Below are 22,766 nucleotides of genomic sequence, written 5' to 3'. Positions count from 1 at the left end.
ATAATATAGACTTTTGACTTTTTTCGTCATACTATGACTTTTTTTTACTATACTATGAATTTGTTTTTCAAAATACTATACTATGATTTTTTTTACATACTATACTATGACATTTTTCGACATAGTATACTATGTCTTTTTTTACTTTTTTCATCATACTATAATATGACTTTTTTATGACTTTTTCGACATAATATACCATGACTTTTGACTTTTTTTGTCATATGATAATGATTAATTTCCGACATACTATACTATGATTTTTTTTTACATACTATATTGCATTACATTACATGTCATTTAGCTGATGCTTTTATCCAAAACGACTTACAATTGCTATACTGTATATCAGAGGTGGCACGCCTCTGGAGCAACTAGGGGTTAAGAGTCTTGCTTAGGGACACGTTGGTTGATGTACCGCAGTGGGAACTGAAGCCAGATCTCCAACACCAAAGGCATGTGTCATATCCACTGCGCCATCACCACCACCATACTATGACATTTTTTTTGCTTTTTTCGACATACTATACTATGGCATTTGTATGACTTTTTTCGACATAGTATGTCTTTTATCACTTTTTTCAACATACTGTACCATGACTTTTTACTTTTTGCAACGTACTATAGTACGTTTTTTTTCGAGTTAGTATACTACGACATTTTTTTTACTTTTTTCGTCATACTATAATATGACTCTATTTATGACTTTTTCGATATACTATACTATAACTTCTTTGGCGAACTATACTATTACTTTTTTCGACGTGGCTTTTTTATGACTTTTTTTCAACATACTGTACTATATCTTTTCACAACTTTTTCAACATACTATACTGTGACTTTTTTATGACTTTTCGTGTACTATAATATGCCTTTTTATTACTTTTTTTCACATAATTTACTATGACATTTTTATCACTTTTTTCAACATACTATACTATGATTTTTTACTTTTTTCATCATACTTTAATTTATTTATTTTTTACTTTTTTCGACATACTATACTATGAGTTTTTTCAACGTACTATACTATGACATTTTCATCACTTTTTTCAACATACTATACCATGACATTTTTCGACATGTGGCTTTTTTATGACTTTTTTCGACATTCTATACTATGACTTTTTCATGACCTTTTTCGACATACTATACCATGACTTTTTTCGACATATTGCACTATGACATTTTTATCACTTTGAGCAACATACTATGATTTATTGACTTTTTTCATCATACTATACTATGGCTTTTCTATCACTGTTTTCGACATACTGTACTATGACTGTTTTATCACTTTTTTCCACACACTATACTATGACATTTTTATCACCTTTAGGACATACTCTACTATGTCTTTGTTATCACTTTTTTGACATACTATAATATTACTTTTTTATGACTTTTTTCGACACACTGTACTATGACATTTTTATCACCTTTAGGACATACTCTACTATGTCTTTGTTATCACTTTTTTGACATACTATAATATTACTTTTTCATGACTGTTTTCGACAATTATGACTTATTTACTTTTTTCATCTTACTATCTGTGGCTTATATTATCACTTTTTTTGACATACTATACTGTGACTTTTTCCAACATACTATACTATGACTTTTTATCACTTTTTTCGACATATTATACTTAGACTTTTTTGTCACTTTTTTCAACATACTATACTATGACTTTTTTAATGACTTTTTTTTGACCTACTACACTATGACTTTCTTTTCGAATAACTATACTAGGACTTTTTTTATCACTTTGATCAACATATTATGTCTTATTGACTTTTTTCATTATACTATACTATGGCTTTTTTTATCACTATTTTGACATACTACAGGAAGCGCAATCAGTGCTTGCAACTCATGGCTAGAATACACACATTGCATGCAACATGACTCAACTCCCTCTGTTTCGGTCTTGCCTCATCATGACATGTTTGTTTGTCTCTGCTCTCATGTGGTTTGGCTTGACTGCTTTTAAAGGGACTGCATATTAATTTGGACAACCCCTTTAATGTCATAATTAGGATTTTTTTTTCTTTCACATGAAATATGATGAATGGTCAGTTGTGGTTCAAGTTATAAACGTACAGAAATTATGGCTGTAAGGTTTAGTATGATAAATGTATCTCTGAGAAAGTCCCCCTCCTCCGCCGGTGGGTCCTCTGACTGATCATATACTGCATTTAAAAAGTGGTGATAAGTTTCAGTCTTTGATGTTTCTATGGTGAAGCAAGAGAAAGGCCAGGGAACTCCTGTTAACCACTCACTGACCACTGTAGTTTCAGAGAGTGCACTTCCTTTATTAATGTGTTTAACACAACAAGTGGACCACAGCAATGCAATTGTATTGTAGATATCTCAAATTTGAGTTCTTTGCTGTAAGAATTTATTTGTCACTCTATTGTCACTTTTTGACTAGGAAGAATAAGCCTAAATTAGAGATATCTGCAATAACTATTCTGTCTACCTATTAAATGTTAAAACGGCTTTCCATTTATATGGTTTTAGTATGTTTACGTGAGAACATAGCAGTCATAAACCCACAGCCCACCCGTGCTGTGGGCAGAGAGAAAACCCCAAACGAATAAGAAGTAATTGCACAAAGAGGTGGAATCTTTTTATCAAGTATATATATATATATATATATATATATATATATATATATATATATATATATATATATATATATATAGTTTTAGTTGGCGTGCTTTGCAGATGCTGTAGCTGCCTCCCGAGTACTGACTGAAGCTATAGATCCCATACATTGTGGTAGGGCAAGGTGAATGGCATTTCCCATGTGAGGATGCTGCTGCTGCTGCTGCTGCTGAAAGGACCAGATGCTTTAATCATATACTTAATGTCGGTGCTTTTGCAGTGCAAACGAGTTGTTTTTGCATCCAACCATTTCGAAAAATTCTCCCAGGTACGGCCAGGGATGTAGAAGGGTTGGCTGGTCTTCCGGCTACCAACCTCCTCGCTGGTGCTCGGTTGGGACATTTCGCTCGAGTTTTCTTGAGTCTCTTTCCTTGCTGGAGTGTGACGTGATTTGTGTCATGTGCAGGTGCGATGGATCGCGTGCAAACCAATAGGGTGTCGGAATGGTATAGGCTACTGTATGTTTATACTTCTCATCCAACCACAATCAAATTTACTCTATCTGGATGGCGTGATTTACCTGGTTAGGTTTTTATTTTAGTTTTTGATGTGTTTTTTTGAACGATGACAAGCCGGAATGAAAACAAGCCGAGCTGAAGTAGGAGTAACGAGGCTTTTTTTTAAATGTAAGGAGTAGAAAGCACAGATAATTGCGTGAAAATGTAAGGAGTAGAAGTAAAAAGTCTGCTGTAAAATAATTACTCCAGTAAAGGAGCTATATATACCCCAAATGTCTACTTAAGTATAAGGTAACGAAACATTTGTACTTCGTTACTTGACACCTCTGGAAATTACAGACTCTTGAGGAAATTCCCCAAACTGACATATAAATGCAATCAGATAAGAAGGCAGCAACACAGTGCTACTGATTTACCAGGCACGAGCTGAGATATTATCTACCTGATCAGAAAGATGGCAGTCTTTAATTTCTGTAAGTCAGCGAGCCCAAAACACGACATAGCCTATATACGATATGTTTTTTTCCATATCAACTCTTTTGTCATGCAACTCTTGAGTAAACCCATAAGCCGTATGTGTTGATGGTTATTATTCTCTTGCCATGCAGACTCCGTCGGCTGTGTGCTGCTGCTGATCACCCTGACCTGGCGCACATCCACAGGACTCCCGCTGCACACTCTGAGCGCAGAAAACTGCGGAGACTCATTCAAGAAGCTCCTTGACAATGTCAGAGATCTTCTCAGGCTCAAGAGCGTGAGTACTATTCACTGCACCGTGTTCATGTTGTGATGCTGTATTTTTTGTCTTCCTTTCTTTTCTTTTTTTTTTTACTCTGTCACACACTTCTGTTCAGTAGTTCATTAATAATGAATACCCTTATTTTTTATTACAGGATGTTTTGTGTCATGGCATCGCCTCTGATACAATGGAGGTTAGAAGTAAACCTGACACAGCGCTGGCCTGCGCACCCAGTCTGACTCAGGTGACATGCGTTAAATTATCAGTGATCTTAATGGAATCATTATTCAACTTATACCGATTCAACTTTGAATTATCTTCAGGCTACTTTTTGTGTAAGGAAAATATAAATCCTAATGATTCTTTTGTGCATAGTTTTACATGTTCCAAAAGAGGATACAATTGTTTTATGGAAACAGCCTCGTGCCTCATAATTTGTGCTCGGCTTTCTCTAACTATTACATGGTCCAAGTATATTAAAGCAAGCATATGTTCCAAAGATGCTTATGGGCACCTGACAGGTAAAACAAATTGCAAAATTGCTCATGTTTAAAATGTCTTTTTTTTAACACCGCAGAACTCCGGCTGTATGATGCAAAGAAATTCATCCTTCAATGAGGTATGCTTAAGTTACAATTTCTTTTTAAATGCTTTTTAGAATGAACAGACATACGCTACTGTATGTTATACAAAAAAGTATTAAGTCTAGTATCTATTTCACTTAAACAAAGCTTTACATTTGATATTAATCTAATAACAAGTTATCCAAACCATACGACGATTTAGGTCGTTTATTCATAATGCAGGTGTCAAACTCAACATCACTAAGGGCCAGACTGGAAAATGAGAATCATATCAAGAGCCAGACGTGTATTCGTTTTCTGACATGCTTTTATTTAATAGAAGAAGTCTAGAAAAATATTGTGACTGTATTATTGCATGTCTCATTTAGCTTTCTCACTTACAGTTTGGGTCTTGCAAAGCCCCCCAAAAAAGTCGTCAAAAAAGATTCTTACCCATCATAGAAAAAAGCGACAAATTATCTAAAAAAAACGCAAATACATTGGAAAAAGCGCCAAAAACTTTGGAGAAGTGGAAAAACGTCAAAAACGTGTGCTCTAATGAGACCCGCAGGAGCTATACAGTACATTACCTTTCTGCTTTGCTCAGGTCATATTTACTACGGCCACTAGAGGGCGCCGCCCCTACAACGTTAAAATTAATCATATTTGCTGCATGCACAAACAATCTATGAGATTGTTTTTTTCTTTACAAATCATAATCCATATATTTTTACATTATACACCCATTAAATCACTTCGTCTACATTGTTTTTATAAAGCAGATGACTGATGTGCCATTTTTCTTGCTTGTCTTGACAGAGTGAATGTCTGATGAATATCATGGAGGACTTGGCCCACTATGATGCTGCTATCAAGTCCTACATCAACTCTCCACTCAGAAGTCCTGAGGAAAAAGATGCACTGAGACCAACTCTGGGAATAATACAGAGCCTGAGGAAGGTGTGTTTGTTATGAATGTGTGGAAGGGGTAAAAACACAGTCAGGATTTAAAGACAGATATAGTGAGAGAGAATTTCCCGGGAAATAACTTTTAACAGTCGCCTGATGGAATCTTCCTTGGTTTATACAGAACTGCTCCCTGATGCCGAATGGAGTGAGCAACTCATCAGAGGTATTTTTCAATTCCTTCTTTTTAGTTTGTTCCCCGTTTAATCCTCATCTGTCAGTCTGTTAAGAGGAAAACTGATATCAAAATCTATCCTTGGAAAAGATTTTCTCCAAGATCCGCAGGGAACCTTTTGTCAGGGTGAGTACTCATGTTGTTTCCCTCTTGTAGGAGGATGCTGCCCAGATGTGGGGAAGTGACACCTTCAGTAACAGGCAGAAGATGTGCAAGAAGATGAGGGGCTTCCACGTGCGAACCATCACCATCAACCGAGCCATATGCTACATCTCCTCAGGAGAACACAGGAAGTAAACATCCTGCAACCTCCTCGTCACCACCATCACCACCATCGTTCCAATAATGCCACACTATCTCTCCTCCTCTCATTTATCAAACCAAGCCATCCGGATCATTCACTACCATTAGTTACAACTACTAACCAAGCAGTGCTTTACACAGCACATGCTGCACAGCCGTGTTCATGATTACTGCACAGGCATAAGCTAGCTGGCCAGACTACAGCCTCTTCACTTAGTGACAACTGTTGGCCCATTTCAATGTATTCCAATATTTGGGGGAATGTATCTACAGTATTTATTTGAGATCTATTTATTACATGTATTTATGTATTTATTTATTTGATGGTCTGTGATGTTATTTATTGTTATTTATAATAAATGATTGTTTGGTATTAGCAAGTGATGAAGTGGAAGTGATTTTTTTTTTGTGCAAGTGAAAATTGAACCAATGAAACTCAAAGGCAGTAAATAGAAACTTTTTCTGGTTTTATTCAGTCAACATATGCTTTGATACAATTACACCACAATTTTCTGGAGGAACTCAGACATGATAGAAAAACAAGTGCAAAAAAGGACGGACTGGAATGTTATTGGTAGGTTGTTTAAGGAAACCAGCTTGTTGTCTGAATGTAAACATTACTGCATCATATCGGCATGGAAGACCCTAAAAAGATTCAACAATCCAGGTGCCATTTCTGCAGCTTTTTCCCCAAATATTGTTGAGAGGTCTGGAAACAGCGTCATTTGAATATAGGCAAAACAGAAACAAATCTGTGAATCACATCGGGATGTTTAGAAAATCCACAGGCTGATTACAGTATAGTTTGTTTTTTTGTGTTCTAAGCCCTACAGCTATGAAATAAGCTTTGAAAAGATGACTCCTAAAAAAATATATGAATGTTGCCAGGCTGCAGCTGCACTCACAAGTAGAATAGTTTAGTTCAGCTCTGAATCCAAATGTTTGTGATTCTTTTTTCCCTCACAGTGTACACTTTTATAATACACACAAACAACATTTATACTTAATAAGATGTGTGCTCCAGTCACAGGTGGGCAGGAATGGATTCATAATTCAAGTTAAACAAGATAAACATAATTCAGGACCTCTTGTAACTCCATTTAGCTTTACAGGTTCAGAGCTGTCAAATAAAACACAAACAGATATAAATATACAAAAACAGACTTAAAAAAATAGATCACAGGTTTGAAATAGTTGGTTAAAAAAAAATATGTATAAAAAAATGTATGAGACACAAACGTACTTCAGTCTGTGATGCTTTGGACAGTCACATGCATGTGATGTAATCCCTAATTGTTTCATAAAAGTCCCAAAAGCATAACATTTAAAAGTGAAACAAGTTACACAGGTTGGATTTTTCCCATTTTTGCAGTTTCAACACTGCAGCACCTACAGTACATTTACATATGTTACTGGCTACATAATTAGCTACTATATATCTCAATGACCGCTACACCTCTACTGGTCATTTATTTAACCTGGTAATGCTAAGCATCAAATTCTTGCTGCACAAAGGAAGCCTTGTGTACAGCTTGTCCATTCTGTATTCATTACAGAACCAAGAGACTACATTAGAACAAAAATCAGGGAAAATGCCCATTCATAGTTCATCCATAATTCACTTTCACGTCCAGAAAATATTCAAAAGAGATGCACAAATTGGACGAAGAGCTGACGTTTGGTCCATTGGTCAACTCTGCTTTGCTGTATTCCTGAGATTTTCTTTTGCTTTCTGATGATGGAGCAGCAAATATCCAACAGTCCATTTAAGTCCAATCTCTTTCACTTAGCTGCTCGATTGTCCATCATGTCTGAAAATAAAGACACAACACAAAGTCTGTCTGTTTATTAGAGCAATGATGGATGTATCGATTTTTATTTTGATCAAACCAACAAAAAATGTATAAACATTACAAGTGCCTAGCACAAGTTATCAATGACCCCTGATCCAGGCAAGTATACTACGGGTCACGGCACCTGGACATTTCGGTCACAGATCGGATCCAACTATGTTGCAGCACTACTAGTGATAAAATCTGTAATCTCATTTATATATTTTACAGCCACCAGTGGCAACACTAAGCACTCTGCTGTGGGCAGTGGGTACGGAAGCAGTTCTGCACCAGTTTTGATTTTACATGGCTTGTATTGACTTTATAGATAAGACTGCCAGTAGACACCATATCCATGTGGTGAGTTTGCATTTTCAACATCCTTCGCGGAACACATTTTATCAGGAGATTGTGTCTAGATGAGGGCTAGTTACTAATATGATGTCATGAAATAGTTTATTTAATCTGAACAGCAGGCAAAAAAAAAAAAGTTTGACTGAGAGAATAACATCTTCGCATTTATAAATCTCAAATATGGACGTAATCTCCATGACATCACCCATTATAGGTTTCTGAAGAGCCAAAAGGAAGCTAAGTGGGAAGCTCCGGGTGGCGCCGGCCGCTTAAAAAAATAATTATACCTGCTAAACATCAACAGGTTCTCTCTGTAACTGTGAGCATGTTAGCACGCTGACGCTAGCATTTAGCTCAAAGCACCGCCGTGCCTAAATACAGCCTTATAGAGCCGCAGGCACGGCTGTAGATGTGGAATGATTTATCAATCATCAAAATTATGGCCGATTGTCATTTCACAAGAGAAGACTAACTTATAATTTTAGCTTGGGTATTTATTTCTCACATTCCCAGACCTATCTCCACAGTGCTGCATCAGCGCTGAAGTATAATCTGGCTACACCATCTATCGATCTGGGATGGGGGGGGGGGGAGACGCTCGGGCTTGTTTGTATTTTTTTTTAAACCAATTACAACCATACTGGGCGACTGCCGTTGCAAAATAGATGGCGGAAATAGCAGAAAGAGAGGGACATCCAGGCATTTTCCCAGAAATGTACATCCGGTGAGCCAGACTAGGAGTTTATGGTAATCCATCATTATTCAATCTATTAGATGGTGTTCATATGCATGTCTGCAGTTTATTACCTTGCAGTGTCTGATGGACCTCGTTTGGCAAGTCATCCAGTTCCCTCACACTTTTCCACAGTTGGTTTGCCGTGGCCTCTCCCGGCCGCCTTCTGCTCTTCCACTCCACCAGCATCTTCAGCTTCTGCATGGTCACATCTTTCTCTGTTGCCTGGATGTCATCCAGCTCCCTGGATGTCAAGTCTAGAAAGATGGCCACCTGCTTCCACTCCTTCCCCAGCCGCTTGGCCACCTGCAGCAGCTGCTTCTCTGACATGTCCTGGCCCTGAGTCATCACTGTTTTCACTCCATCTGGGAAAAGATGCACAGGTACTGTATTTTAGTGTAATTTTGGACAGACAGGTGTATGGACTGGTTTCTGTTGACTTGATTGGGGCAAAACAAAGTGTGTGGCTGAGGTTCTTTTAAATCAGTAGTTAGTAAAAAAATAAATAAAAAAAAAAGACGTGGAAATTCACCTGACTCATCCTGCCATCGAGGCCTTTTACAGGTTGTTTCTTCTTCTGAGGGGCTGCTGCTCCTCTGTCTGCCTATGAGAGAGATATGGAGAAGCTGTAGAAGCTGAAAGCATGTTGTGATGGAAAAATATATCGGATTAAAAACAAGAAGCTTACTGCTCGTCCTTTTCCTTGGCTTCTTTTCAGTGTTATCCACACAGTCCCCTGAGAGTACAGAAAAAAAGATAGTCATCATCACTCTGGAGTGGAAACCGAATTTCACCCATGCAAACAAACTCTATAAACAGAAAAAAAAATACATGTGGAGACCAGTAAACACTTTTAGGCTTATTTGCAGATAAAAATCTATATTTCCAGTTCTCCTCTCACACAGAAAAATGTGTGAAAAATATGACTTTTCAAACTAATATGGATTTTTTTTTTCACCCTCAAATCACCAAACGTGTTCAGTGGAGACTAAATGCACTGGTACCTTCTCTGATGGTGGCGGACCATACAGTCTCCTCAGTGTTAATCTCTATGAGAGACAGTTTAAAGGGAGGAGGCTGCTCAAAGAACGCTTCGAAGTAGCCTTTCATCTTAGTCACCGCAAGAGTGAATTTCAAATCCTGCACAGAGACACATAAAAATTATGTATATTTGTATATATGTATATATATATATATATATATATATATATATATATATATAACATAATTTTATTGGGAAACCAATGCATATACTGTATATTTGTGTGTTTTTAATACATAAGTTGAAACGATTGCACATGAGCAGACACAAATGCATATGCAAAGAGACACACCTGAGGTTTGATCTCTCCCTCTGGCTCGCTCAGGAGTCGATACATCCCCTCATCCAGTTTACATGTGGGAGGCTTCTCTATCTTTTTGTAGCGATTTTTGTAGCACCGCACCTGCTTGCCTATATCCTGGTTTACATAGGGACAGCAGGAAGACAAGACAAAGCACAACACAAGTCACATCCTTGCAGTAGGGTGAGCGTGCTGAGAACATTCAATAAAAACAAATTTTCCATGGTCGGAGTTGAAAAACTGAAGGCGTCTCCGAAGATATATTTATAATTGTAGTTAATATATTTCAAGGAACTGTGCGGGTTACAATAAATGAAGTATGATTATTCACCAGCTGCGTCCTGCCAAACACACACATAACCACAAACCCACTTCCTTAGTGACCTTAGCAGCAGTACTGCGTTAGAAAATGACTGAGCAATATTGCCATTTAGCTGTCAGAACTACGTGGTGCACTTACAGTAATACACACACTAGCGGCATCGATACCATTTCCAATACATATCACTGACCTTTATTACAATGAAATGACTGTAAAATATATCAGAGGGTGTACTATTCTGGTTGACTCCGGCATCAATACTGTGCTGCTTATTTATCTATACTATTCTTGCAATCCTCTTAATCATAGATCCCATTTTCAGCATTATTATTATTTACACTGTTGGTATAGTATATTGTAGTATACATAGTTTTACATATTCATATATTTATACAGTGGTGGAATGTAACTAAGTACATTTACTAAGGTACTGTACCTAAGTACAGATTTGAGGTACTTGTACTTTACTTGAGTCAGTTACATTAATCTGACAGCTTAAGTTACTAGTTACCTTACAAATTAAGATTTTTGCACACAAAACACATACATAATATTATAAAATACAATGTGTTATTATAAATTAAACCACCCAACAGTATATACGCCTACAAGTACAGCTGAAATGGTTAGACGATTAAACACCACGTTGATTGACAGAACTGTCTAGATCATTTCCAGCTTCTAAAATTTGAGGATTTTTCTGCATTGAGTACATTTACTTCAAGTACATTTCCTACATTTTTCTTACTTAAGTAAGATTTTCAATGCAGGACTTCTACTTGTAATATAGTACTTTTACAGTGTGGTATTAGTACTCTTTTTGGGGGGAGGGGATTTTCTCTTTATTTAGACTGTGACAGAGGATAGACATGAAAGGGGGAGAGAGATGGGGGATGACACGCAGCAAAGGGCAGCAGGTCAGATTCAAACCTGCGCCGCTGCAAGACTCCGCCATCGTGGGGGCGAACACTCTTACTGGGTGAGCTAGAGGCCGCCCCTGGTATTAGTACTTTTACTTAAGTAAAGGATCTGAATACTTCTACCACTGTATTTATATATACTGTATCTTTTCTAAAATGGGAGCTGTAATGTAACCCAATTTCCACCAGGGGATCAATAAAGTATTTCTGATTATGATAATATCAGAGAGTCACTGATCACTTGAACCAGATGCAGACACTTCTGCTTTTCAACAACATAATGTGGTACATCATAGTATTTTTGCATTGCGACACTGTATAACCTCATCACAACAAAAGGTCTTTGCTTCAGTGTATTACACAAACCGGGAAATCTTGTGTCTACTGTATAAAGTCTTACATCATCTAAGCCAGTGCCATTATAAAATTATGAACAAGAAGTGAAAGTTAAGTTTAGGCTCTGAATCGGTTTTAATTTCATAGGTAAGGCATTTTGCTGGAGTTTTATACAGCAAGTAAGATTGAAAGTCACGATTGAAAAATGTAGGGGACTAAGATGATGGTTTCACGAATATTTCTTTGCGGCGTGCATGCAAGGAAGTTTTTTTTGTGGTTTTTTTAGGTTTGTTTATTTATTTATTTTTTCCTTTGAATCTCGCGTCATAGGGGGAAAATTCCTAAATGAAAACACAAAATGTGCAGAGTCACGAGAAGGTTGTCACACTGTCAAACAAAACTTGGCTCATTCACGTGTTCAATGTGGAGCTTTTAACAGTTTTGTTTCTAATGCGTGAGACCACAGCCTGCTCTCATCACACTCCCCTCTGGGAGGCGTTGCAGGTCTCTCCGCACCCGAACCAGCAGGTTCAGAGGAAGCTTCCTTCCTGCAGCTGTCACCCTACTGAACTCTAGCTCGGCATCCCGGTGACAATTAACCAACTAAGTCCCCCCCCCCCCCCCGAACAATTTACACTACCCTATCCCACCCATACTGTTCTATTTATTTACAAATGTACATACTGTAATCACACCTATACGTAGCCATATTCTACTGCTCTTCATACTATTCATCCTGCACATACACTTATTCTCACTACTTATAATGTTGTACATATTGTACATATCTGTCTATATGGTTCATACAGAATATGCATATTTATTGTTTTTCTTATTATATATTCTGCTCATATATCTATATTATTCGTACTACTATTTTTATGTCACTGCTGCTACATTGCACATATTTGTACATGTTCATACATTGTTCATATTACACAGCCATATTTATTCTGCTCTTATAACAATTATATTTCTTATATTTAAGCAATATATTTCTTGTCCTGCCTATGCACCACCTGTTTATACTTGAATATCACATTGCACTTTTCTGCCCTTTTTGCACTTCTGGTTGGACGCAAACTACATTTCGTTGTCATTGTACTTGTACTCTGCACAATGACAATAAAGTTGAATCTAATCTAAAACATGGTAATGTGAAATATATTACGGTCTCTTAAGAAGCTAGGCATAAGATGTGCATTTAATACAGGTGTATATGTATTTATTCTGCCATTCAGACCATAAACTTGTGTGCACTGTATCCAGTGTTGTAACTGCAGTATTTCATCACAATACGCGAACAGATACAGAAATGTTCCGGAGTCCTCAGTAGACAGATGGTGGAAGCAACTTTCAAGAAAGTTCTTTTGTAAAAGATTTCCTGCAACTACAGGAGGTTTTGGAGAAATCTGACCACATTTCCAAAACAGCTGTCATGTTTTTCTCAGTTTTAAAAATGTAGTAAAAGTTTACAGTGAAGACTAATGACCAGACAGTGTTGCACTTGTTAAATAAGGATTAGGAAAACTGTCCATCGTCTATTGTAGAGAAGAAATAAATTCAGTTCCACATACAGTATTCACAGACGCTTACCTTGATGTCGGATGCACTGTTGGTGGCCAAGTAGACGTGGAAGCTGTAGTTGTTGTTGTCACTGCCCAGCTGCTTGTAGACCAGGACCACCCCATGGCGCTCTACAGATTGGCTCGTCTGAATGATGGGACCCACGGGTGACAGGGACGTCACATTCCACTTAACGTGGCTACCTGAGTGGTCCACTGTCGGCTCGATGAGTGGACGGTTGTCCTTTATGTGCAGGACACTGAATGTCATCTCCTTTTCTGGATCTGTGTGACAATAATACGGAAAGAGAAGGTTTTTTGTTTCACCTAGGGCAGCTTTAAATCATAGATAAAAGATTATGATGCTCTCTAAAATTAACTATTTTCTGTAAAGCCTTTAGATGGGTCATAATTATTAAAGAGTTGCACCTTCACTTTCATGACAGCTATCAACTAAATTAAACCTTGAGGCGACATCTTTGTTGGAAATATTTGATGTTCATGACATTGCCTTATGGGCCACGGACTCCCCACAGGAAGCCAAGATACAAAATTATGAATTAGGCTGCCCCCCTGTCCTTCGGGTCCTGGTGACCCGAAGGACAAAATAAGGGTTAATACAGCACCGTAGTGCTTGCTTGTACAGCATTTTGGTCAGCTTAAACTGTGTTTAAATGTGCTCTAGAAACAAACTTTACTTACTTACTTTACAAGAGACAGGGTTTAGAGAGCAATTCTCAACAAAACAAACGGAGCTACGTAACCCTTGTGTGGTCCTTCGGGTGCCGGTGACCCGAAGGACCACACAAGGGATATATTGAACATAGAAGAGTGACAGCCCTGATATTCATTCTCACCGGCAAGGCAGACTGAGTGAGGGAACTGGATGGATGTGAGGACAGACGCGTCCTTATGGACTGTGTCCACGTTAAAGATTGGTCCAGCAAATTTCCAGGAGTCCCGGAGGAATGCGCCAAACTTGGACCAGGACAAGACCGAGTACCGCACGAGGACCCGCTCCGATGCTTCAAACACCAGGCCGGTGACCGAACACTCGTATGTGCCCTCTCCTTCCAGCTGCACCCTAGAATGCACCCAGAGTCCCAGTGATGCTGTGCACAGAATCAATATAAATGTGCACAGACCAGATCAGTGGCAGAGACAGTCGTACTCACTGGAATCGCCCCTTAGAGATCCTACTGGGGGTAACAAGCTCAGTGCCATGGCTCTGTCAAACAAACCATGTGTTTACTTCTTTGGACAATTGTAACACAGTAAAAATAAAACATTGTTTCAACTATAGATGGATATGTGCACAAGAAGAAGGCCAATATCGGAAAAATTATGATCTGGTCCCTGAGCTCACCTGCTGGATAGCTTTGCATTTTTCACAGCATAATTTGAAGGGCCTTTCATCTGTCAGGGCGTATGACAAAAAACGGGATGTTATTTACAGGAGACGTGACACTACCTCCAGAACATCACATCAGTTACGATCTGCTTACCTTTCCCATTTGAAACCTCTACTACAGGTCCAGGGACTGAATCTAGAGGGGGAAATAATTAAAGTCCAATATTATTACATGTATAATTATATGAAAAGCATATGTGAGAGGCTGAGAGCTTGTGTTAAGCCTTTAGCAGCTACCCTAGACAAACTTCTCCAAATGAGCGAGGGTGGAGCACGCTCAATCGAATTCAGTGTTCCAAAAAAGCCAGCAGAGTCCGACATTTTGTGGAGTAATTATGCAGTATGGCTGCCATTAAGATGCGGTTGCGGCTAGGGCCCGCTGACTTACCACTAAAGCCATGGAAACTATGGCAACAAGTCGACATGGCCGTCTCGATGTAAACAACATACAACACAGTTTTAAAAAGCAGACCAGTTGGCTTAGTCTGCAAAGGTAGGTACTGATATTTTGTAGATGTTGTTTCGCACCATTGTTAGAACCCTCTGCATGGGCCTCTTCATCGTCTGCAAAGAACATAAAGGAGATCAACTCAGAGTTAAAACACCATTTGTTCTTTATCTTGTTAAATCCTTGAGCCACAAAAGGTTTTCTAGGATGTTGGTTCTTACCTTCCTCTCCTCCGTCCTTCTCAGCACAGCCTTCTGGTGAAAGAAAGAGAGTGAGAAACAGAGAAACTAATAAAAACGAACTTAAAACAAAGACTGGAAACGGGGGGAAAGAGCTAGCCTGGCTCTGTCCAAGGGTAACAAAAACCAACACTTCTAAAGCTCACTAATAACGCGTCGCGTTATATCTCGTTTGGTCCTGAAGCCTCCCATGGTTGTCTGGCGACCTTTAAGTACTACCCCTTTTTGTTCTACCCCTGGACAGAACCAGGCTAGCTGGGCACCCTGATAGCTCAGTTGGTAGAGCGGGCGCCCACATATAGAGGTTTACTCCTCGACACGGCGGGCCCGGGTTCGACTCCAACCTGCGGCCCTTTGCTGCATGTCATTCCTCCCCCTCTCTCTCTCTTTCGTGTCTTCAGCTGTCCTGTCAATAAAAGGCCTAAAAATGCCCAAAAAATAATAATAAAAAAAAAAAGAAGTAACCAGGCTAGCTGGCTAAGCTAAGCTAACGGTGTGCTGGCTATCTTCATTTTTAACGTACAGATATGAGAATGGTATCAGCGCACTTTACAAAATCAAAAGTGCGTCTCTCACCAGAATCCTCATCCTCCTCTTCCTCCTCTGAGCTGTCCTCAGTGGACGTTCCTGTGTTCTCTGTTTGATGAATCAATATGGAAAGGGAAACGTGAGAGAGGTGAAAACGTTGCACTGAATTTCCAATGAATGATGAGTAACAGGGATGCATGCCAGGAAGGTTAGGTGTTACTTTGTATATATATGAAAAAGGAATTAAATGTCAGAACAAATGTAGTTTTCTGGAGATGACTAAGTTTTTGTACAAGTTGTGGAAAGAACAAACGAGTGAAACTGTTGTAGTGTGATATTTGTGCTCACCTGAACTGCTGCTGTCACTTTCTGTCAGGTTATCTATAACAAATTGTAAAGTCATTGTTTTGAGGTTAGTGTTGTTTGGTATGGAAAAACCGATGCAATAATGTCAAAATGTAATAACAATTATTAGTCATTGCTATTATTACATCATTATTCATATTTGTTCTTAACCATATCATCATCATCCTCTTCATAGGAACTGCACCACTTAGCATCATCAACCCATTTCTGTAGTTATTATATTGCCCGGCAGTAAATGCATGACCAACTTTAGGTTTTAGGAATAGTAAGGCTTAAAGAAAAGGGTCTCGTGTTAATTTTACCTGAACAGAAAACATAACAAAAAAAACAACAGTGCCTAATAATATGTAATGCTTTTATATTTCACTAATCATTTTCAACTAACAAATCTATTACTGTATGGGGGAGGGGGGCATACACATTATAAATATTCTGCTTCTTTACTTTCTCATGGATTAAAGCCTATTTAACAGAGAAAACTACATGCCCCGTTGCTAAACTCAACACTCACACTGTCAGAAAATTAGTAGAAGTGTAGAAACAGAGTCTTCAATTTTGTCACTGGGGCTTATCCTTCAACAGGTGCAGCCCCAGTGAGAGACCTCTACTTTTAGTTTACTTCTATGTTTGTGCACTTCTTGTTTTCATCCATATTAGTCATCAAAAAAGCCCTACCATGTCTGACTTAGACCACCATCTTTGACATTTTCATGATTCCTTAGCAGCTGAACTGTGGCACCTTGTGAAGAAGCCTGTGATAAGTGCTATGCATTACCATTCTGGCACATTTATACAGATTGGTCCAGAGGCGCTGCTGCTGCTGCTGCTGCTTTCTTCCCAGCAGCAGTGAATGTCCATGGACTGGGCCATCTGGCTGAGTGCCTGGCCGCCTAATGGATGGAGCCCATCCTCTCTGGCCCACAGAGTTTTATCTTAGACTAACAAGCATATGCTGCCATATCGCTGCTCCACTTGCAGCACCTGCCTCATCAATCTCTCTCTTCTACTCCGCTCGATCTGTCTGCATCACCTCTCTCTGCACTCTCCCTTTTCCATTTCTCTCTCCTTGTCCTCATATGCCTCCTATGGCCAATCTCTTTCTCTGCTGCTGCTGCTGCCTCATCTGAGCCAGCAGACATCCCTCTTCACCCTGGCTAGGCCGCTTCCCTTCATCAGACAGACAAACAAGGTGGAGATAAACACCCGCACAGATACACACATGCAAGTGCAAACACAACACACACTTGTTTACAGCGTCAAAGGTTTGGATCGTTTCATGGATCTTGTCTGCCATCTGCTGGTTCTAGAGAAATAGCAAAACCAAGGGCATGAAAAGGTTGATGTGTGGTGTACAGACATGAGCGAACCACAAGAAATGCAGTTTCCTGGCCGGTGTCATTATAAAATTCAGTGTTTTCACTATCTGTTCTATTCATTAAGACACGGGGGGCCACCAACATAGTTCTGAGCACCACAGCAATCTCTCATGTTACCTTACACGAACATTATCCTAATGAGTTCCACACAGTTTGGGAAATTTGGAGAAAAAATATACAGCACTCACATTGGATCTGTAATGCATATTGGCAGCACCTTGAGTTTTTTTTATTGTAATCAGTATGAGGAGAGAAAAAGTCAGATTGCTGCATTCCCAGTTATCATCACTATCATATGTATAACTACTATGTCTAGTGTTATTTATTGGTGTTGGCCATTTATTATTTAATTTGAACATTCTTTAAGGTGTGAAAAGGTAAAGGGACACAAGCAAATAAAACAAATGTTAGAGGAAAGTCTGAAAAAAAAGGAATATAATTTATGTACTGGTGTGCAGTGTTACAAATAGCAAATGCATGAGTGAGGACCAAGCCACTGTCTGACTCTATGTGCATAAATATTGCTGCCCTTCAAGGCAAATTATATTGAAATCAGGGAGGCCAAACAGCGAGATGAGAAAAAGGTTGCAAGGGAAAAAGAAAGAAAGGAAAACAAAAGTGGTGACGAATAATTGATGGGGATGCACACCTTTTAAATATTAAGCAAAGGAGCCACAGGAGAGACATAGCACAATCACTGTAAAGAAAAACAACACAGACACGTGTCGCTCTGTGGGACTTTGTGAGAAAGTGAAATGAGAAAGGGAACATGAGGGGGAGGGAAATAATGAAAATGGGCTGATGTTTACCTTTGTTTCCAGGTGCAGGGATATCTCCGTCTCTGTAGGGCAGAGGAGAAAACATTCAGACCACTTTAAGTTACACTCATGTCAGGGAGGTCTGGGAGGTGTGATGACAACTACGGGAGGATTTAGAGGTTGAAAGTGAAGGCTCTTAAAACCGTGCAGCTGCAGGCTCTCATAGTACACCACTTCTGCTTTCGGTCAGGAACACACGCAGTCGAATGAATTAGAAAAACAGGAAATGGGTACATGCTGACACACAAGCTGACTGCATGTTCATTTTTCACACATCTGACACCAACCCACCCCATCGAATGATAGATTCACTTTTCCACCCAAACTCCTAGTCAGGGTAGTGTTGATGGTACAGGAAACCAGGAACCATGGAAAGATACTGGCTGGGTACTTTTTGCCATTAAACAAAACTGGTCTGGACACTTTTTCTGCTTTCATAACTCAGACACAGCAGTGGGGCTGGACGATTCATATTCAATGTAATCCTTTATTTACTTTCAGTGGTAACGTACTGTGACGATATGATAGTATGGTGTTATCGTTTGACAACATTCTGGTGTCTCAATCACTAATTCCAAACACATTGTAAACTGAAAACTAACAAAATGAGTTATTCAAAATTTGTTTTACACAACAAAGCATGTCACTGCATGTTTTGCATGGAATTTGTCATACATCTGCCATATTGTTACATCTGTATAAGAAAAAAAATTCTTATCAATACCATGCCATTAATTTCAACCATATCGCCAAGCCCTGCACAGCAGACATCAATACCAGTTCCTCCGGACTATGTTTTATTTGTGCTCGACTTTTCAGGAATGTAGTATATCAATCAAACAATGAGCCAACTTTAAGTGCAATGGTTCAGATGATGTTGTTGTCTGGGCAGATGACTGGTGCAACCTGTTGACGCAGTCTGGGCTTCAACAAGAGGCAACACGCCTGAGATCCGACAGGGGGAAAAGATAGAGAGCCAACCCCACAAGAAGAACGAGTTCACCACCAGCATGCATGAAAAATTAGGTCATATCCCGCCCCATCTTTTCCTGTTTCACTCCCTCGGTTGTAAAAATACAGAACTGTGTGATCAAAAGCAAAACGATGTATCAGGAAATTAGGATTATTAAACCTGACCAAATGGTGGTCTTTTATTTGGAGTCTGTTAATCCTGATAAGGCACTGTGGTTTCCTTTGTTTTTCAAACATCTGTCCAGGAAACACTCTTTTCTCCTCCTCACGGTCAACTCGTTCTCACTGCCAGCTCATTAGTTGCCATGGTAGTCATCTCTTCCTTTGAGCGAAGTGTGCCTTTTCCGTGGCTCAAATGTTTTCAGGCCATAAATAAAATCCCTGCATGACTTTCTCTGCTCTCACTTGTTTCTATCTTCCTCCCACAAAATATGATACCAGACTCATCGGTGAGGGCGTTGGTCTGTATCTGGCTGAAAGATAAAAGCCACAACTTTTACACACGTTCTACAACTTCCCATAAACACAATGAAGAGACAGGGCCTGTGTGTAGATAAGCAACTGCCAGTTGGCCTGTATCTACAACAACAAAAGCTGTGGCTACTTTCAGTCGTTAATATTATACCTCACTGCTTTCACTAGGAGCTTAATAGTTGGTCATAAACATCACAAAAAGGCTCATTTCTGTCTTGACACTGCATCCCAAACAAAGTTACCTTTAAAAAGTGAGCCTACTCATGTGTCCCTCACGGACATTTCATTCTAATTTTAAAGTTTTTAGTACAATGTTTACGTTATTGTTTAACTCGGTGTGGTGCTGTTCATTCGGGGACTTTTCCGGCCCTCAACACGGGGTCAATGGTACCCTAGCAACAACAACATTCACAGAGGACAATGAGTCATCAGTATCACCTCACCTGTGGTTCACAATACAACTGATAGTAAATATTGTAACTATTAGAGACATATGAGGCATGAATCCTATTCAAAAATGAAAAACAACAACCAAGGCACTGCATGTTGGTGAAAACATGTGTGTTTCATTGCAACATCAACCATAATTAAAAACTGCAAGCAGGAAGTTATATTTGAGTGCATGTTTGTAGTCCATTAGTGTGTTGAGCTTACATTGACATCAGCACTTATGGTTATTTTTCTCTTTTTAATATTGATATAAGGGTTTTAGTAGTTTATTAACTTACATGTAGTATATAACTTAATCAAATAATGACTTTATATCTTCATCTTTTGTCTTCATCAATCGTCTCTCCAGACAGCATGATGTTACACTGTTGTCAGTGAGTCATCACAATGTAACAACAGAGCAGCGTGCAGCGAAGACAGAAGAGAGCAACACCAACAAAGAGATCGCGGCTCTCTTGCGCTCCCTCTTTGTATCTTCGTTCGGTTAGACGTGTCTATAACGAGAACGCATTCGTTGTACATTTGTTTCTTTTAACTTAAAAAAGGCGTTTGCACAAAACCCATGAGCCCATAACCGACAACAACAAAAGACACCACACTGACTTCCTGTGTTTACGCGGCGCGGTTTTAGCGCTGCATCCTCTTGCAGGCATCACGTTTTCGGAACTGTACACGATGAAACACAATCACGTAGCGTTAAAAGCCAGAGGTCAACACTTGTCTGTTAAGCAACAAAAAAATAAAGTCTTACCCGTCCTCCAGGTGACAAGCCGCTCCGCAGCTCGCCATCTCCGCCACCATCCTGTAACCAAATCCTGTTATGCTTTCTGTTGTTCCACAGCGTGCAGCGGCTGCGCATAAAAGCACCTGAAAGGCAATACGACCCTATCATCGGCTATCAGTGTCTCGTTAAAGGGCTATAGGCAGTTAATTGGCGCAAGAATGGTCATCGGAGCCCTCGTGGCTGAACTACTTCTTTTCACTTGTCCCTTTGGGTGCAGCGTCCCATCCCTTCAGCAAAGCAAAACAAAGTATGGGTTAATACCCAAAACAGGCGCTCATGGTTTCCTAAAAATCCAAAATGAAAACAGCCGTTTTGCATTGAGATGTGGATGTACTTTGTTTCCTCTTATAAACGCTGTTTGTGTGCACGCACAAATTTAACATAAATCTTCACATCATGCCATTCATAACTGCGCCGTTCACAGCAAAAGGCGTAGCTTTTAGAATCAGCGGTGCTGCGCAGTTGCAGCGCGCAGTGCATGAAAGCGCACAAATGAACGCCACATGTGGGCGGGGTGCCGCATCCCGCCTTTAGCATGGCCTTTGTAAAGTCATGTTGATGATTTACAGCCGGGCCTTTGCCACTTTTTTTTTTTTTTTTTTTTTTTTAAATATCAGAGCTCCCAAGAATAAAATAGGAGGTCGAGTTGATAAGGAGATGTTTGCTGTTACACATAATACAAGACTGAAATCAGCTGCATGTCTGGCCAAGTTGTTTGTGGAATGATAACAGAGAATAAAGTGAGACCAATTAACATTTTAGGCTCCATATAATTACATTTTTGCAAATTCTTTCACACAGCCAAAGGTTTCTCCTAAAAGCACCTATCCTAGTAAAGTACAGAGAAACTAGGCAGAGAGCTGAAAAATAACACTTACGTCTGCATTCATCTGAGAAATATTTGGTTAGTTGCACATTTTCTCCCACACATAAAAGGAGCAGCCAGCACTACACAGTGCAACTAGGTCACTTTGAGCGGGAAAACATGCACATCAGTTTGCAGAGCTGCATTACCCACAAGACACCAGCAGATGTCACATCAGACTACGAAACAAGTACAACCCATGCAAAACCATGCCTCCCCATACTGTCCTTGCACCAGAAGACACATTCCAACTCGATTCATGTATTTGACACAAGGACTGATCAATGTCAACATAGTACGTAGTTAAAAAAGGAATCAAAGTGACCATCCAGTGGCATAAGCTCGCTGTCCATCAGAGAGAGCAAGAGAGGTAGGGTAGGCTCTCTGTGAGCATCTGAGATGTCCAGTGGGACGAATGAGTGAAGGATCAAGGGCTTTCCTATTGATCTTCCTCTTATTGATCTTTTCCCCTCACTCCATCCGCCCGTCCAACTTTCACGAAGGGATGTCTTGTCTGTAGCAGGGAGGGGGGAGAGAGAGAGAGAGAGAGAGAGAGAGAGAGAGAGAGAGAGAGAGAGAGAGAGAGAGAGATGCTGCAGACTAACAGGGACATTATCCAAGTCTCAGAGTCTAAAGGGAGAGATCAGCTCCTCTGTGCAAGAAGAGACAGCACCACATCAGACTCAGTGGCGTGACAATCCCCCCCCAATACCTCAGGAAATTAGAGGAGATATGCGAGAGAAGTGGAGGAGG

At 39.5% G+C, this 22,766-nt stretch overlaps 2 protein-coding genes across 4 annotated transcripts; one reads left to right on the top strand and one right to left on the bottom strand.

Annotated features, from left to right (window-relative positions):
* The first annotated feature begins 3,334 nt into the window (after window positions 1-3,334).
* On the top strand, window positions 3,335-6,195 carry il12a (interleukin 12a). The gene is made up of 6 exons (XM_039784478.1): window positions 3,335-3,885; window positions 4,025-4,114; window positions 4,448-4,489; window positions 5,253-5,393; window positions 5,524-5,565; window positions 5,731-6,195. Exons 2-6 carry the CDS (start codon window positions 4,058-4,060, stop codon window positions 5,869-5,871), a joined length of 423 nt encoding a protein of 140 aa, XP_039640412.1. The 5' UTR covers window positions 3,335-3,885; window positions 4,025-4,057; the 3' UTR covers window positions 5,872-6,195.
* Window positions 6,196-6,323: 128 nt separating this feature from the next.
* On the bottom strand, window positions 6,324-21,573 carry si:dkeyp-97b10.3 (NACHT, LRR and PYD domains-containing protein 1b allele 3). 3 transcript variants are annotated; one of them, XM_039786563.1, is made up of 18 exons: window positions 21,116-21,573; window positions 18,460-18,491; window positions 17,050-17,441; window positions 16,257-16,289; window positions 15,957-16,016; window positions 15,363-15,395; window positions 15,222-15,257; window positions 14,788-14,829; window positions 14,649-14,698; window positions 14,458-14,510; window positions 14,140-14,366; window positions 13,314-13,567; window positions 10,131-10,256; window positions 9,801-9,936; window positions 9,485-9,532; window positions 9,329-9,400; window positions 8,871-9,161; window positions 6,324-7,688 (listed from the first exon to the last, which is right to left on the bottom strand). In XM_039786563.1, the coding sequence occupies exons 3-18, from the start codon at window positions 17,060-17,062 to the stop codon at window positions 7,660-7,662; spliced, it is 1,503 nt and encodes a 500-aa protein (XP_039642497.1). In that variant the 5' UTR covers window positions 17,063-17,441; window positions 18,460-18,491; window positions 21,116-21,573; the 3' UTR covers window positions 6,324-7,659. The 3 variants fall into 3 exon arrangements, with proteins under 3 accessions (XP_039642497.1, XP_039642480.1, XP_039642488.1); XM_039786546.1 differs by lacking the exon at window positions 17,050-17,441; XM_039786554.1 differs by lacking the exon at window positions 17,050-17,441 and having other exon boundaries at window positions 15,363-15,392.
* Between the last annotated feature and the right edge of the window lie 1,193 nt (window positions 21,574-22,766).

This window comes from Perca fluviatilis, chromosome 2 (assembly GCF_010015445.1).
Source record: "Perca fluviatilis chromosome 2, GENO_Pfluv_1.0, whole genome shotgun sequence".
Classification (NCBI taxonomy): Eukaryota; Metazoa; Chordata; class Actinopteri; order Perciformes; family Percidae; genus Perca; species Perca fluviatilis.
The sequence above is the reverse complement of the archived record's forward strand: the minus strand, read 5'-3'. Positions and strand labels throughout refer to the sequence as shown.